This window comes from Podarcis erhardii, assembly GCF_964252035.2.
Source record: "Podarcis erhardii genome assembly, chromosome: 5".
Lineage (NCBI taxonomy): Eukaryota > Metazoa > Chordata > Lepidosauria > Squamata > Lacertidae > Podarcis > Podarcis erhardii.
Window position 1 is genome coordinate 30,199,612 of NC_138509.1, and position 17,767 is coordinate 30,217,378.

Here is a 17,767-nt window from a genome sequence, read left to right on the forward strand (position 1 = left end):
TTTTTTGCAGTGTCCACATAACATTGTTTGTATTAAAATGTCATTTCTTGGAAAAAGCCCATTTCCAGTGACATGGGCATCTACAAGGACCTGGATCTAGATGGACGAATGGTCTGATCCAGGCAGCTTCCTAAGTGTACTCAGAAGGTAGTTCTACTGAGTTTGAAAGTTCCTGGCATATGGGAGTGGAGCCCTAACCTGCATTGTGCTTTACAGCGCAATCCTATGTATATCTGCTTAGAAGTAAATTCTATTAGGTTCATTGTGGCTTTGCTCCCAGAGATGTGTGTACAAGCTTCCAGTCCTGCAAGCTTTTGCCTGAGTGCAAAGTGAGATTTGTGCACAGGAGCTGTCTTGCACATGCACGTCAGATGTTGGTGCATCTGCATGTCTCATTGATCTGACTGGATGCAGATGGGTAGCATCATTGACACATCGCCTTCAAGTGTTCAAAGCACTACATGTGCATTGCGTAACAGGCCTTGGGCTGTTATATGCGATCATTTGCACAAGCCTTAGATTTGGGCTCGGGAGCGGGGACACGGCATCTCTGTGAAGGAAGGTCCCTTGCTATTTCTAGATGCAGAACCGAGGCAAGGAGGTTCTGAATTGACCAGTGGAGGTGGCGAGACAAACAGAGCTCTCCTAGCTATAGCCCTTGGGCTACTGCATCAAATGCCCATGAGAACAGAACATTTTCACTGCTATTTGTTAAACTTCTTCTGAAAGGGTTGGATGTAGCGTCATCTTTAGGTTTGCCGGAATACTTTAGGTACACCTCTGTGGCAATTTATTTCCAGACACTCAACATGTGGTGAATTTTCAATTTCCAATGAAATGGGCTGTTGAAATGCTGATAGACTTGATGGATATTAGGTTATGTTGATGCATGCTTTCACCTTTGACAAAGTGTTTCATTTCTGGCACGTAGGCTCAGAAGGGAACAGACTGCCCCCCGCCCCCCATGGTTCTGTAGCCCTGAATTCTACCTCAGGCTGCCAACATCCCTGCAGCCCAGACCTGTCAGCCTCACCTGAATTCACACACACCCATCTTCTTAGCACCCCTGCATGCGAAGTCAGGCTCTGGCGGAATGAGTGGGCAAGACCAATAGTGAGCCCAATGGTCCAATGATGGTTTCTGCACATGCTGTAGAGGAAAATGGGGCAGGTGAGGCTTGTCAGCTTGGGAAGGTAGCCCATATAGGAGAAGGAAAACTTTGATCCTAAACATCTGCTACCTTGCGGGGGATATCTTTGAGAGAAGAAAAGGCTAAGGAGTAAACCTTTCACAAATCTGGAGTGGAGAGTCTCTTTGGGGCCACATCAGCAAGGCTGAGGGGGTTCTTGTCATCGGGGCAGCCCAGGACCTCCATACACACTGCCCAGGCTTGTGCCCCAGAGAGGTCATTTTAGTGCTGCTAACACCGCAGTTTGGCTTCACCCCCAGAGGTGAAGAAGAACACCTCTGTTGTTTCTTGAGACAGACAGTTGCCATATATCTTAGCCCCCCCCCCCTTTTCTGGTCTTAATTCACTCTTGCAGTCTTAATTCTCACCTTCCCCCTCACTCCTGCTTGCCTGCTGTCTCCCTGGCCCTCTCCACTTCCTAACTGCACACCACCAGCCCTGCCAGGCCAGCATCCTAGAGAATCACTTTTCTAGCCGTTCTAAATCTTGTCCATCAGGATTAATTTTGGCCTTAACTAGAAAATGAGGGTGTTTGCAGGACTGTAGCTGATTCAAGTGCAATCCGTCTAGGCACAGAACATGGGAACTGGATAGACTGATGAAGCGGGAAAGAGAAGAAGGCTTGTTTCTGTTATTCAATCACATATATTGCCTGGGAGGTGGAGGAAGAGTCTGGGAGGAGCAGCGGCAAAGGGAAAAGTCTTGGGTATGTTTTTGCTTATGTCCCCACTGGAAGTCAGGGTGACATGGAAGGTAAAAAGCATTTCCTAAACAAGCACAGAGTTGCTTTTTAACAGTCCTGCACGCTTGCCTGTCTTTCCCCCCCAAATGGAGGTATTTGTTCTTAGCTTAAACAAGCCGGCGAATGTCTGGAAGTGTTTTGAGTCACAAGGCAAGGCTGTTTCTTCCTCAGAGCCTGCCGTTTCAATGCTCCTATTTAGAACATCCCACAGGGTCAGCTTGCAACAGAAGGAGCTAGTGGCTGGACGTGATTCTCAGCAACGATCATAATTATAGGTTCTCCTGGATAAATAGATAACATGTGAACCCCACCGAGTACGCTAGTTACTTTTGTAAGGTACACCCCAGTTTATTCTTTTGAAACTTGTGGTATACTCACAAACCCATGTGCACATTGGGGTGACTGTGAGTTGAACACTGAATGCGCACAGTAGTGTGTGTTGACATTGAGTTTTAAGTGAGAGGGGACTAGTGCACACCTAGGGAGCCAGCTCAGTCTGTGGCCAGATAAAGCCCTGGAGTCTCCAGCTGCTGATCCTCATCGCAACATCTATTTAATTATTTAGCCCAGCGGTCAAGAAGGCGGTTTCTGCACGTGCTGTGGAGGAAAGCGGGGGGCAGGTGGGGCTCATCCACCTGGGAAGGCAGCCCATCCAGGAGAAAGAAGACTGATCCTAAACCTCTGCTGCCTTGCAGGGTATCTTCAGGAAAAGAAAAGGCAAAGGAGTAAACCCTACGCAAATCCAGTGTGGAGTCCCTAAGACGGTTGGATGGTGCCTTGTATGCCTCCTTCCGGCAACTCCTGCAGCCAAGCTGGTGTCAAACAGAATTGCTCTACTTTCCTTTGGGGCCACATCAGCAAAGCCAAAGGGGGGTGGGGGAGTCTCGTCATCTGGGTAGCCAAGGACCTCCATACACTCTACCCAGGCTTGCACCCCAGAGAGGTCAATTTGCTGCTGCTAACTCAGTTGTTTGACTTCGGCCCTGGAGGCGCACTCCATTGCTTCTCAAGACAGACGGTTGCCAACAACATGATACCCTGCTTTTCTATCAAATATTCTCAGCTTACAAGTGATAACTTTTAAAAAAAGAGGTCCAAAACTTGTACTTTGCACACACGCAACTCTTAAGAACCTGACTGCTGACTGAAGCCGTAGTGTGCAGATTCCCTTCAGCTGTGCAAGTGGAAATAATATTTCCTCCCTGCAGTTTCCCTTTCTCTGGCAGGAGGACAAGGGTAGGATGGCTTTCCTGGGAGGCAGGGGTGCAAGCTCCCAGTGGCCCCTCAGAGCCCCGGCTGGTATGGCAAGAGGCCAGAAGATGCCTGCCTGCTGCCCTGGCTTCCCTAGGGCAACTCTCTCTCCCACAAAGGAGGCAGCGTGTGATGATGCCACCACCCTTTGGCCCCCTGTGCCAGTGAAGGAGAAGACCTGCTCCTGCAACTTAACTCTTCCCTCCCCCTGCCACCCCTTCCTCATCCCTCCGCTTGTGCATTCCCCTCATGCTGACATTTTACTATTTGTTTACTGAGTGAATAAATGGCCGGGTTGCACTTAGAGGCTATTAATAGGGCAGGAGTGGCATGGGAAAGGGGACAGAAGGAGACAAGAGTGCAAAGGGGCTGCTATTTCCAGCCGGCCTCCAACTAATTTTGAGTCTGGCTTCAAAAGCCAGACTGATGGAGAGGATATTAATAGAGCTGAATGAAATCCACAGCTCTTGTTGCCCGCGGTGAGAATTACAGTGGTTGGGAGGGGGAGCGAGAGAAACGCCGAACCCTCTTTTCAAATGTGAAGCTAGGAAAAAATGCATGGCATTTTCCTACAAGGGACATTTTCTATTACAAGCTCAAAAACGCTACTAAGATGTTTAGGTCTCTAAATAAAAACCCTACTGAAGGCAATTTGAACACACATGCCCAGTCACATGGTTTCAGTATGTGTGTGTGTGTCTATGTCTGTCTGTCTGTCTGTCTGTCTGTCTGTCTGTCTATCCTACCAGGAAAGGAAGCTCTGACTGTTTCATAGAATTATAGAATTGCAGAGTTGGAAGGGACCCCTGAGGGTCATCTAGTCCAACCCGCTGCAATGCAGGAATATGCAGCTGACCCGTACGGGGATCAAACCTGCAACCTTGGCGTTATCAGCATCATACTCTAACCAACCGAGCTATCCAGGCTTTTATAAGGCTGCTCATAAGCTGCCTGCTAAACAGCTGTCTAATTAAAGCAATCTATTAGCTCGGTTGGTTAGAGCATGGTGCTGATAATGCCAAGGTCACAGGTTCAATCCCAGCTGCATCTTCGTGCAATGCAGGGGGGGGTGAGTTACATGATCCTCGGGGTGCCTTCCAACTCTTAGGATCTTAAATTAAATTGCCTTCATGGTCAGGTTTTTTAAAAATAAATTGCCGAGGTGCTCTAGGATTTCCCTTTGCAGGTGGTGTAGCAAAAAGCTTACCCACGTCAGACATAGCAGTAGCAGTGGCATCACCTAGTTGGGGCTACAGCAGCAGCAGGAGCCCATTTCATTACTCAGTATGCCATACTGGCTGTTCCCCATGAGGCCGACTCCACGCCTGGAGGAAGGCCACATCCCAGTGGCTGAGCATAAGCTTGGTATGCAGGTCTGAAGTTCCCTCTTCAGTTATCTCTCCGATAACAGGGCTTGGAAAAGGCCTCTGAGAGAGATCTTGGGGGAGTCACTGCCACCAGAGGAGGAGATACAGGGCTAGATGCAAATGCTTGTTGACTCTGCAGATAATCAGCTTCACACCTCTTGCTAGATTGGCTGGTATCCAAAAAACCTGGATTCTATCCCTCTCACCCCCAGTTAAGGATTTCTGCGAAACCGGCAAAGCTTACATACTCTCCCCCCATAATTGCAAAGATTGCATATCTCTCTCTCTCATCCTCCTAAGACCATCTGTCTGATAATGTATCGCAGAAGAATAACTTTAGGAGACTTCCTCTTTTGCAGTGAGCATGTGGTGGGCAATTTGTTTGCTACTCCTGGAGGGGACACAGAAGAAAAGTTAACTGTCTGGTGTGTGTGTTTTTCCCCATTTCCTTTGCAGTCAACACTGCTAAAAAAAGATGGCGGGAAGGGATACAAGAAGCATGCAAACATGATTTTCTGTGCCCTGATAGTTTATACTTTCCACCATAATGTAGCCTATGGTACGCATTGTGGCTTGCTATAGAATCCCAGGAAATGTGCAGTTGGATATCAGATGTATTTACATGGCTGGTATCTGCGGCAGGCTATGACAATAAAGCCTCTGAACATGTGCAGAGTACCGATTTGCCACGAAACCACTACACTCAGGCTTCATGCATCTGGGGGTGGGGTAGCGCTTCTTGGCTGACTGAAGCTGCCTCCTCTCTTTCAATAAATTGAATTCAAATTTTATGCCTCCTCCTCCTCCTTTCACTGTCTCTCTATGAAACAGGGGAGAATGGAAAGCAATGGGTGAGAATCGGGGAGGTGAGCAACCAACACAGCAGATGAGGAAATGTGAGAGCATACCATTGCCTCCTTTTGGGCGCTTGTTAAAAAGCTTTACAGGGGGGTGCCTTCTGCTTTGCTTTGTCTCCTAGACCCCACATTTATTTTTATTTTCCTGAGCACCTTAGGACATGTCAGCACTTGTAGTTACTTAAGCAGGCAGTCTCAGCAGCTGGCGCATCGTCAGCCGCCATCTCCCACTGCCAGACAAAAGTGCCAGACAGATGTCAGTTTAGAATAGCAGAATTATGCATTTCTTTTTATTTAAGAGCAAAAACAGATCTTCTAACGGGTCCACAGCCTTGGGTTGTTGTTGTTGTTTTAAATGTGCAGCAGTTCTCTGCTTGACAATAAAACCTAGCAAGGCAGCTAGGCACTGTTATTGTGCCATAGGATCTACCTTTGGGCTTTGATGTGGCAGGTTATTAGAGGGGGACAAGGCCACCAATGGTCAACTGACTGCCCCCCCGTCCCCCGAGAAGAAGCAAAGCGGAAGAAGCAATTTGAGTTGAATTAATTTTAATGAAATGATTTTATAATGTTGTATTATTTTATTGTTGTTAGCCGCCCTGAGCCTGGGGAGGGCGGGATATAAATAAAAAAATATTACTACTACTACTACTACGTTGGAACCAACTGAACTGTCACAAAAATGTGGCAAGCCATTGAGCTTTCCCAGACCTCTTAATCAGGCAGTATATTGCAGGAAACAGGGAGTGAGGAGGGATGAGGGGAAATTGCAAACAAAACGAAGGCGTACAAAAATTAGGACGGTTTTGTAGCCACAGTTATGGTTGATGACTCTTCCAAGCAGCTTGCAAATGAGTCAGAGCTTCCTGCTAGGTTGTGAGTTAGAACCAGCTTTGTCTGGAAGAGCTTCCGCAAGGCCTGTCAAAAAATAAAATAAAAAAGCAGCCGCCTGGGTTTTAAGGGGGCCGAACAGGCATCTCTTTGTGGGAAAACCCTGCCTGTGTGCTTGTGTCTGCACCCCTGTAATGCCTTCTTAATCATTCGTTTGTAAACGGGCCACTATATAGATGCCCTTCACGTTACAGCTGCCTTGAGTTTTCCCACTCCTTGAAGGAGCATGAAACATCACCCCAACATGTCTCCGTCCAAGCAGGCACTGCCTTAGCAGGCCAGGGACCAAAGCAAGTTTTAAGCACAAGGCAAAGCTCTCCAGCTAAAAACCTCCATCACAGCACATAGGGCCAGTAAGAAAATATTTACATACTGGTTTCACTATTTTTGGGAGAGCTCCTAGCTCGTAACACAGACATCTCTGTGCACAGGTAAATAAACAGAGGGAGGGCATTCTTTGAACCTCTCAACTGCTCTCCTCTTGCAGATACGGGAAGCACATTTTCCTACCATTTAACCCAGCTGTTCTTCCTGGCCTCCTTCCTCACAGATTCCTCCCACCCATGTGAACCCCTTCAGTTTGAAGATACAGGGCCTGCCTTGAATCTTGTATACTGATGTTTTGGTTTTAAACAAACTAAAACAGCTGTTTCTGGCAGAATGATATTGTCCATTCAAAGATGGGGTTTAAAAGGGGGACGTGACGGACAGATGATTCTTCCGCATGAGTTAAAGCGTAGCCCAGGATAAACGAGAAAACAAGAGATGGAAAAACAGATAAAAGTAGGAGAGAGCAGCTCTCTCAACAGCCTTGGAAGGCTGAGAGCAGCTGGAAATGCTAAACTTTTTGGCTTGATACACGTCTGCAGTTCTGTCTCTGAGGCAAGTTGGATGGGGCAGGGTGGCGGAGCTGCAGAATTTTCGGCCATTAGGTGAGTAAACAATACCAAATCCAATTTTCTCAGGGCAGTATCTTGCTTGCATCCTGTGCACATGTGGGAAAATGCACTCAACTACTGCATGCACCACTTTGTCCTTTCACACAGAAGCAGAGGCCAGAAGTAGGGCAACAGGCTTTATAATCAGAGGTGCAGTGCCACTGCAGGCATCTTTTAACATTGGTAACTCCTCCCTTTTTGAAAATGTTTCACAGGACAACCGTAGAGATACCTAAGGAACTCTGATGGCTCCACTCCAAACTCATTTTTTTCTGTGTTACTACATGAACATTTAGTTGCATTTAATTACGTTTTAATGACTGCCTTTTCTATGTTTTAGTTTGTTCTATATATTTTTTCTGTGTAAGCTGCCTTGAGTCCCAGACTGGGGAAAAGGTGGGTTATAAATAACTTTAACTTAGTGCAATGACGTGGGTGGCGCTGTGGGTTAAACCACAGAGCCTAGGACTTGCCGATCAGAAGGTTGGCGGTTCAAATCCCCGCGACGGGGTCAGTTCCCATTGCTTGGTCCCAGCTCCTGCCAACCTAGCAGTTCGAAAGCACATCAAAGTGCAAGTAGATAAATAGGTACCGCTCCAGCAGGAAGGTAAACGGCGTTTCCCTGCGCTGCTCTGGTTCGCCAGAAGCGGCTTAGTCATGCTGGCCACATGACCCGGAAGCTGTACGCTGGCTCCCTCGGCCAATAAAGCGAGATGAGCACCGCAACCCCAGAGTCGGTCACGACTGGACCTAATGGTCAGGGATCCTTTACCTTTACCTAGTGCAATGACAAGCCCAGTGTTAGAAATTCCCCAGGCGCCAGGGGTGTTTTGCGTCTGACGTGGGCCCAACTGCAACCACGTGGAGGTCTCTGCATGCCAGGTTGGCTGTGGGCATCTTCATCTGGCTGCTCCCTCCAGCTTCCTTAAGCAGGTAAGCAGAAGAGCTTTATTTACGGAGGACATGGTTCACCCCTCTTCTCAGTTAATCCCTACAACGACCCTGTGAGGTAGTCTAAGAGGCTGCGACCGGCTCAAGGTCACCCAGTGAGCTTCATGACTGAGTGGGGATTTGAACTCTGATCTCCCAGGTCCTAGTCCAACACTCTAACCGCTACACCACACCGGCTTCCTAGAGTACTTCTGCTATGGGGCAGCTACATAAATTAAGTAGGCAGATAAATATGGGGGAAAGCAAAATGTCACTTGGATCCGGAATATTTTCCTTGAAGCATCAATTTGTTTTATTCTGGCTTGTTTTATCTGATGTTTTAATGTGTTGTAAACTGCTTTGAGGGTTTCTTTCTTTAAAACCCAAAGCAGTATAGAAATCAGATGAATAATAATAATAGTAGTTGTTGTTGCCTTTCTGCTTCAAAGACTCCTGAACCAATAACCTTACCCTTGCAGGATGCTTTGTGTGCCAAAAAATTTGCTTTGCAAAGTGAACCCGACGGCTGATAGGAGCTGCTTTGCACTGCCCCAAGGCAACAGGGGGTCAGGAGGCCACACAGCAAAGGAAGCCCGTAACTGGGCTTATGCGCCATTCTCCTGGGCCAACTGCATCCTTTTACAGCACAGATGGAAGTGAAGACAGCATGCTGATTGAATCTTGACAGAAGACACGAGGGGGGTGCGAGGCTGTGTTGTTGGAAACCTGATTTTTCTATAATCTAGCAAGTCAAAATACCCAGAAGGTCAAAGCCTGTCTCACTCTCTCACAGACTGAAGATGTGTTCATCAAGTTTCCAAAAAAACCAACCCCACCAACCACCCACCCTTCCTTAAATAAATATACCAGCACTGAATGACGCCCTTGTGCTCAGGAAGGTCAAATGATTGGCTTAGGAGAAAATTGCCTCTCTGTGTCTATCCCCGGGCTAGCTAGAGTCGGGAGCCTTTCTGTGTGATCTCCTGAGAGCTGCCAAAGAATCACACCCCCTCCTATTCCTGGGTCTGCTCCTACCAGTGATTATGGACTCCCACTTTTGGCCTGGACTCTTATCCCCCAGTGGATACAGCAAGACTGGCAGACACTGTGCTTAACCAAGCATCTCCATATGCTTGCATCATGTCAATATAAATTAAAATAAGTATATAAAAATGTCTGCAGCCTTACAAAACGGGAAGCTTTCTCAGCTGCCAAAGCGCAAGAGCTGGGGCTCTCTGGGGGAATGAACCCCATATTTGATATAGGGTTGGCCAGGCTGCCTTTACCTTCAACCAGATGAGGTTGCTTGCCACGGCATCGCCCTTCCTCCTCCAAGTTGCTCCTCCCTCCTCCTACGGGGCAAAAGCAAAGTCTTGCCTGCTCCTCCACCTTGCAGAAGCAAGCTTGGCAATGTCGCTGTGACATAAAACATTTTAATGATGAAGTGGGTTGTCTGGGCTGCAGCATGACAGCCATACCTATTTTGCTTTCTGTGAATATATTTAAAGGATAGCTTGATTCTAGACTTGCCAATCACCTGTGATCTGTAAAGTATAAATGCAGCTAATGACTGCAATCCAGCACCCATTCAGGCACACTTAAGCCCCACGGGCGAAAATTATTGGTATAGCATTACTGGGCAATGGATTATGGCTCCCCTGCATTTTCTGGTGTGATAAAACTGTGTGCAATACTTTTCTTTTTTGTTTTAAGATCTTAAAAGAAAACGTCTGTATGCCATCACACTGTGAATCCTCTTCTTATGTGACTGCAACCACGTCCCCCTCCTCAAACACACACCACCTTTTCATTGGCAAATAAATAAATAAATGCACCTCTTGCAGTGCAATAGGAAGAATTCTCTTGAGCTGAGGATACAGAACACATTGTTAAAAGAACAAATGGCTCTCCTTATCGTTCCTAAGATAGAGCTCTGAGATTACAGAGGGAGAATAAATTGTTTCCTGCCCAGTTCTTTCCTTTAAATAGAACCCTTCTCTCCTGTAAAAGATTCTTGCAAAAAAAACAGGAAGGGAAAAAAGACATGTTTTATTTTAACCAGAGCTACTCTTAATTTAATTGCATTTCTATTTATTGGGAAACATTTCCGAGTCTGTTTTTCTTTTGGTGCAGTCCCAATTCCTGCTAATAAAGTTATTTTTCATCTTCCCCTCCCCCCCATACTATAAATAAATAAACAAACCCACTGCACATTTTACAGCTAAAGACAGACAGAAAACATACAAAACTGGAACCATTTTGTAGATGTAAAGAAATTATGGCTGCTTTTCACCAAAGCGACAGTTGTACTTTTTTTTGAAAACAACAACACAACAGAATGTGAAAGCACAATTAAAATTAAGCAACAGCAGAAGCAACACATAGTGAACACAGTGCTGGCTGAAACTTTCCATAAACCAGAATAATTTCCAATGGGCATGGGGGCTGTTAAAGTATCCTACCTGCCTGTGGACTGGATATCTTGAGATTCGGAAGTAAAGACTGTCCATGTTGCTTTTCATAGACAGAAAGTTCTCATAGCTATCCCAACACCTCTGTACTGTGTCCTTTGGAACAGGCCATGTTTGAGCCATGCTTCCTTCTAGTAATATTCAAGAGAGAGAGCAAGCTGTGCGGCATCTGACCCTCGCCCTGCTTAAGACTGTTTCATAGGTAGCATTCTGCCTCCACTGAGATGTCCACCCTGCAGGGGAAAGAATTTGCACCATTTGGTGCAAAGTCAGTAGAAGTGTTTGCTTTGCCACCTGTATGCAGCTTCCCAACCAAGGCAAAAAGCAAGCACGTGTCCTAACGTTATGACAATGGCACAGATAGCTTTTCATCAATATTTCTTCTGTGTAGAAACTGACATTTAAGCCTCAGTTATACATTTTGTAGCATGTGCCATATCACACTGTCTCCTGTGACCATAACCTCTAACCACGTGGTTTGGGCAGATTGTGTGGTTCCGCACCACACTAATAATATCTGCTAGTACATGAACCCAGAATTCACCTGAGCCGCCATGTGAGTGGATGTTGCAGCTGTGGATGCAACCATCCTGCTCTAGACCAGGTTTCACCAGTCTGGTGCCTTCAGACATTTTGGGCTACAGGAGCCATGCTGGTTGGGGCCGATGGGAGTTGGTTGTCCAAAACACATGAACGTGTATCAATGGAGCTTTCGAGTGATCCCAAAAAAGTGTTTTACATGCATACATCAATGCGCACCATTCAGCAGGACTCCGTTTCACTCTATGCCAAGTTATACAATAGCAGCGTGGGTCTCTGGCTGTTTTTGGACTACAACTCCCATCATCCCTAGCTAACAGGACCAGTGTTCAGGGATGATGGGAATTGTAGTCCCAAAACAGCCAGAGACCTAAGATTGGGAAACACTGCAACAGAGCATGAACATTTCCCTACAGTGACCCCCAAAAGAGAATTTTCCTTGCGTCTAAGCACCACGCCTTCCCCACCATTGACAAGAGGGTTCCCTTCAACAGTGGGGCAGGTGCTCTCAATGCCTGCTGTGTGCAGAACTCCAGATCCATGTGGACTGCGCCCACATCCATCTCCTTTGCCCATGGCGCTGCCCAGGACTGGAAATGAATGCACAACCCTTGTTTAAAGGCTTCCCTGAATTACGACTGAGGGCAATTTCACGCATCATAGGCATCATTTGGTAACTCGGCTGATCGCTGAATGTGTGAGACAGCGAGGATCAGTCAGGCAAATTATCTCCACCGAAGACAGGTTAATAAGGGGAGGGTGGAGGGGAAAGAATAATTTGTGCTCATTTGCTGTACAGGTGACTGGTGCTAGTAATCTTGAGTGTGTGAAGTCATCCAACTGGGTGAAAATTAGCTGATGTGAACACCCACTTCCTCTGTGATGCTTTCTGTGGAAAACCTAGCTTTGGAACTTTGGAAGACATTTTGGAAAGAGTTAATGGCAACCCAGAAGCATTTTTCTTAACCTTCTGTTCAGCGGCATACTCTTTCTTTTTATCTTCTACTACACCATGGTATAAATTTTCTGTTTAGATAATCAACTGTTTTTTTCTGGGTGGGGTGGAGAGATGATATTTTTCCCCCGCAGCTGTGCAAAAATCCTCTTTTCATTCCCTGATCACTCACTTCATGTCAGGAAAATAGGACCCTGATGCATACAGTTCCATTCTGAGCGGATTAAAATAAAATGCAGTTACTTATTCGGCAATTCTCTCCCCATTCTCCCCCCCCCCCCAAAAAAAAAATGGTCTTCAATGCCGTAAGCATTAACAGCTTCTGGCTGAATAGCATTTGTTAAAAGAAAGAAAGAAACAAAAGGAAATGAAGGTTCTAATAATATGGAGATATTTTACCTATTACAGAAAGTAATTGTTTCTTTTTTAAGGTGTTAAATTAGCATTGCAAGAAAGAACTGTGACAACTGTGAAGAATGGATCATAGTCTTATATCTGTCTCCACTCAGAAATGTGACATATCTCATGCTACTCTTGGTATATGCCATTATATTACATCCTTTTGTATTCATGGTGACACAAGGCAAGGCCCTTTGTTTTCGCTACCGCAGCTTCCCCTCTGGCATATATATATATATATATATATATATATATATATATATATATGCTTATCTGGAATAAACTCAGTATTTCCACCATGGATGCTCAAGTCCAGGCAGGGCAAGTAATAAGTGCTTCAGTTTAATAGCAGGGGCTGACATGTGCTAAAGATTCATTGGGTGGTTTCTTACTTGGTTGCATTCACTTGAAGCAAAGCAACGAAAAAGTGAACCTACAACCAGAAAGGAATAAGAGGAGCTCATTGACGGCTCTCAGAGATCTTGTTTCTTGCTGTTGCAGAAACCATTTCCATTTCCTATCACTGAACCAGCTCCACTGGCCTGTTGCTTTGTCCCCTCTGTGTTTCGGCAGGCCTGCTCTGTACAAAACAACCCCCACTCTGAAACTGCAGAGAAAGAACTATTGGTAGTTTCCAACCAGCACTTAAAAAGGACACAAAAACAATTTTTGGAGGTAAGGAGGAGCAATCAGGGTGGGAAACACAGTTAAAGCCACAGCCTTCTGTCACCTTACAAGAAAGCAGCTATTGTTTCTAACCGCCTCCAGTCGGCTGGATGAGATTCAATAACAATTGATTCAGTGACAAGTGAGAAAACCAGACGGCAGGTGTTTGTTTTCAAAAATAGACTATCGGAGACCAAAACAGCTGATGGCACTGAGGAAGCCTGATCCTCAGGGACACAGGCTGAATGCTATTCCATTCTTCCTCTCTTCTCCCGTCGAATGTTGTTTTCATAGCCTGCTTTCTGTCTCTCTTCCAAGGGCTTAGGTGCAAAGCAAGACAAAAGGCAGCAAGCACACGAAACTGCCCGTGGTGTAGGCCAAAATCCTCTCATTACTGTTGGTAGAGCCAGTCCCCCCCCCCACTCCCCTGGTGACTGGTGTGATCCAAACGCATCTCCTCAAGTTTAAACAAGGCATTAATTTATCTGAGGGTCTCAAGCAGGAAACACCCTCTTGTCAAAAGGATGAACACGTTTTTCTCCTCTTTCACACTCTCTCGCAAATATCAGCCCTAAATTTAAGGCTGCCTGAGGTGATTACCAGTGCAACAACTCTGCTTTTCTTACATCTCCCCAGCAGGATGTGAAAGCAATTTCTTTTCTTTTTCTTCTTCCTTTTTAATAACTTTCAAAAATAGAATATTTTCTCTCTTTGGGTGTTTAGTGAACAAATGCCCCAGGCATTAAGAGAAAGGCCCTCCTCTGCTGAGGAGGATGTGAACATGAGGTAGGGAAAGCAGAACCCAGCGCTTCATGCTCCAGCCTGTGTCAGCTTCTGAACTCTCCTTCGTACTGAGCTCAGCCACCTCACAAATCCATCTAGGGGCCTGGGAGTTGAAAGGCAGGTGACGCCTGCTCCCGGAAAAAGCAGAAAGCACCTCGGTGCGAGGACGGCGAGCGCAAGATAAGCAGAAGCACAAAGCAGGCTAGCCAAAGGCCTCCCCCCTCTCCACCCTTTGTGCTACACGCTGCTCCCCCCCCCAACAATTATTGCGCTCCAGCTTTTCCAATCTGACAAGAAAGCTACCGGTAAAGTGGTGCCTTTACGTGACCCAAAAGGTCCTCCTCTCCTCCAGCAAGCTGACCGATCTGTTCGTAAGGGCCTCGGGGCTGCCGGCCAGCTTGTAGCCGAAGAGTTTCATGGCTGGGCTGCAGACATTCTGCACCACCTGGGCGAGCTTGAAAGGGATGCTGAAGCGCCACTTCTCGAACTGCTCGGAGGAGTTTTTCTGGGTGGAGTAGATGTCGTTGCTGTTGTGCGGTGCCTGGGTGTTCTTCCGGATCCACTCCTCTACCTGCGGGGTGATGGCGACGCCCGAGAATCGGTACATCTCCTTGGCCTTCTGGAGGGGCGACCTGGCAATGTCCTCGTAGCGAACCAGCATGTAGCGGCCGCGGAGCCAGGCTGGCTGCCTCAAGCCGAGCTCCGCCGAGAGCCGGATGCTCTCACAATTCCCCCGCAGCCGCTGCACCTCGTCCTCGTTGAGGGTCGCCGCGCCTTCCGTGGCCCACTTCTTCCACGTCTCGTACTTCCCGGAGAAAGCGACCATGCGGGAAGCCAGCACCGCCCGGGGGTCCCTCACCAGCTGAATGATCCTCATGTCCAAGCGAGGGTCCTCAACGAGCGGGCGCAAGTATTCCAGCTGCCGGATCCGCACCACCTTCAGCGCCATGTGCTCCTTCCGGCGGCAGGCCTCCGTAGCCAGGGTCACGTTGAGGGGGCCGCAGCGGCGGTTCTTGCAGTGGTACTTCTCAAAGACCTTCTTGACGAATGGCGTGCAGACGGGCTCCTCGCACAGGGAGCGGCTGGAGCCACGCCGGAACAGGAACTGGGTCAGGTGGTCCTCCGGGAACGGGATGATGAAGTTCTCCAAGATGTAGAGGTCGCAGAGGAAGAGCTGCTTCAAGACGTCCCGGTAGACAAGGGCTGAGCCCACGGCGTTGGCGCCTCCGGTCTCGAAGGACACGGTCCTTTCAATGTGCCACAGCGGCTCAAAGAGGTAGAAGATGTTGCCCTGTTGGTTGAAGAATTCCCCCACGAAGGAGGAGCCGGTGCGGGTGGTGGCCATGAGAAGAATGTGTCTTCGGGTTCCCTGAACAGGGGCTGGCAAAGTCCCCCCCAGCTGCAAAGTGACATTCTGAAGGCGGTTCCTGAGCTGGGAGAAAGCTGCATCCAGCTCGCTTAAGGACAGCAGGGAGCCATTCTCTGGCAGCACCAAGCCGGAGTCCGTGCTGTTGGCTTCCATCAAGGACTGCGGAGACTGCTTTAGTTTGTCGGACACCCTGTGAAGAAAGAGAACAAAAGTCACCCTAACGAATAGCAGCAGCAATATTAAACATGCAGTGTTTCAAAGGTTATTCCAGGCCTTAAGAAATCAAGTACAGCCGCTGGTTCTCACCTACTTGACAAAGGCCTGGGGTGGAGTCGGCATTAGGCACCAAAATGTCTTGGGCTTGCCTGGGGTGAAGAAAAGTTTCATAGCAGGATGCTTACCTGCTAATTCTAATATTCTGACTGAACCCCTGATAAACCTTCTAAGGAATCCCTATATCCCCCAGAACACCATTTGCAAATCGGTGCCTCGGCTAGTCCAAAAACATACTCTGTGTGTATGTATCTCTTCGGCAAAGTCAACACAAGTGGCATGGACAAGTGGCAGCACAACCAGCCAGCCATTCGCAATTTGCCACCAGAGGCTGTTGCCCTGCCATTGTAACTTGCCATAAAGCCAGCCCGGGCAATAGTGATCTTCTGTTATAGGTTACCTGGTAGCAAAAGGGAGTGATTGAGAATAGAAATGCTTGTCTATGTACCACGGTAGTTAACTACCACGCTTGTATAAGCACTCGGAAGTGTCAATTATTAGTGGTCTATGGAAAGTGTAATAACCACTGTCTGAGACGGCTTTCGACACAAGTAGGATGACCCAGGGGGCGGGGAGTGCCATAACTTTGCTTTGCATTGCATTTAGATGGCCCCAGGTTCCAGGTAGGGTTGGAGAGAGCCCTGTGTGAAACTCTACCAGTCCGTGTAGACAACGCTAATCTGGGTGAGCCCAGTGGCCTCACTCAGTATAAGGCAGTTTTCTATGTTTCTGTGTGGACTGGGATCCTATCTGTACCTTTAAAAGCTGTTCAGAAAAGTGAACTTTTGCAGCAGCAGCTTGTCAAGCAAGAGGGAGAAAAGGTGCGCTTTGCAAAGTTCCCCCTTGCCCCTTTCTAGGCGGATTCTGCTAGAAGGCTCTTCTTTTTATATATCAAATCAATTTGTATGAAACCAGTTCCAACCATCCATTGCTGCCACCTATCCCTGTGTGGGGCATGATGTTTAAAAGAGCAACCTGCCTGCATTCCTGGGTAAAGAGGTAGCTTAATTCACACTGGGAGGCAAGAAATATTTACCTTGTTCCAAAAGGCCGGAGAGATGGTGGTAGCAAGTTGGGACCTGCAAAGGTGGTAAGATATAGCTGCAGCCTGAAGGCTACGCTAGGGTACAGAGAAAGCCTCTCTTCCAGCACAGCTCTCCTTTCCCCCTCCTACCTTGAGATGATGTTGTTCTCCTTCTCAATAATGACAAGGGCTACCACAAAGACCAGGAGGATGGCGTATTTGCTCCTCATCCTCAGGCAATGCAGCAGCTCCCAGAAGTCTTGAGGTAACGTGTGCCCTTTATCCATGGAGAGAGAGAGTCTTGCGTTCGATGACTTGCCAAAGAAAGGCCTTTCCCCTTTGAGGAGAAGGGGGTAAAGGGAACTTCCTCAAACTTCCCCCTTGTTCTTCAGCTATCTGGAAAGCATCGTCTAGCATTAGGATGCCCTGCAGAGAGAGAGAATTTGAGAGAAATTGCACGTGTCAATAAGTATAGTGCATGCTTAGGAGCACGTCTGAACTGCATGCAAAATTCACGCACTTTCAAATTGGATCTATCTGGACTTAATGGGCATTAGACCGCTGTTCTTGGCTCTGCCGACGGAGGAGATTCATCCAGTGCAGGACTGCTTCCAAAGGATGTGAGTCACCAAGGTCCCTGCCCACCTTCAGGGGGAAACAGGGTAGCCGCAAGAAGGTTGCTGCCTCCTGGAGGTACAGAACACACCACCCTCCCATGTCAGTGGGGGACATATCTCTGTGGTGGCTGTGTCATCTGGCCTCTCACATCCCCCTAAAGCTCCTAGCTCACACATACATTCGCTTGGCTTCTTCCTGTCCCTTGCGCCTTTCCTGGCTTAAATTTGGGATGCTGCCAATTTCCATCTCGTGATTCTAACTAGGGTGGTAGGACAGCATCCTAGCAGGGCTCCTCCATCCCTCGACACAACCCAAGCAAAGACCCAGAGTGGCACTTCATGATGGAGCGAGTGCACAGGATTTGTGAAACTTCCCTTTACCTCAAGTGATCAGCAGAGAAAGAAGCAGGTGCTTCCACATTATTATGGAATCAGTACTTATCAATGCAAGTGGGGGTTGTTGTTTTTTTTGCAGGATCCGCATGACGTATTTTCCCCTCCCCAC

At 47.5% G+C, this 17,767-nt stretch overlaps 1 protein-coding gene across 5 annotated transcripts in view; it reads right to left on the reverse strand.

The window, feature by feature from the left end:
- Positions 1-13,866: 13,866 nt before the first annotated feature.
- CHST3 (carbohydrate sulfotransferase 3) overlaps positions 13,867-17,767 on the reverse strand; it is a 41,091-nt gene continuing 37,190 nt past the window's right edge. For 4 of the 5 annotated variants that reach the window (XM_081861881.1, XM_081861882.1, XM_081861884.1 and 1 more), the window contains exons 2-3: positions 16,796-17,071; positions 13,867-15,538 (exon numbers count right to left, since the gene is read on the reverse strand). In XM_081861881.1, coding sequence (XP_081718007.1) covers positions 14,299-15,538; positions 16,796-16,932 — 1,377 coding nt within the window. In that variant the 5' untranslated portion in view covers positions 16,933-17,071 and the 3' untranslated portion in view covers positions 13,867-14,298. Of the gene's footprint in view, positions 15,539-16,657; positions 17,072-17,767 lie in introns of all 5 variants that reach the window. The other variant, XM_081861885.1, reaches the window with a different exon arrangement.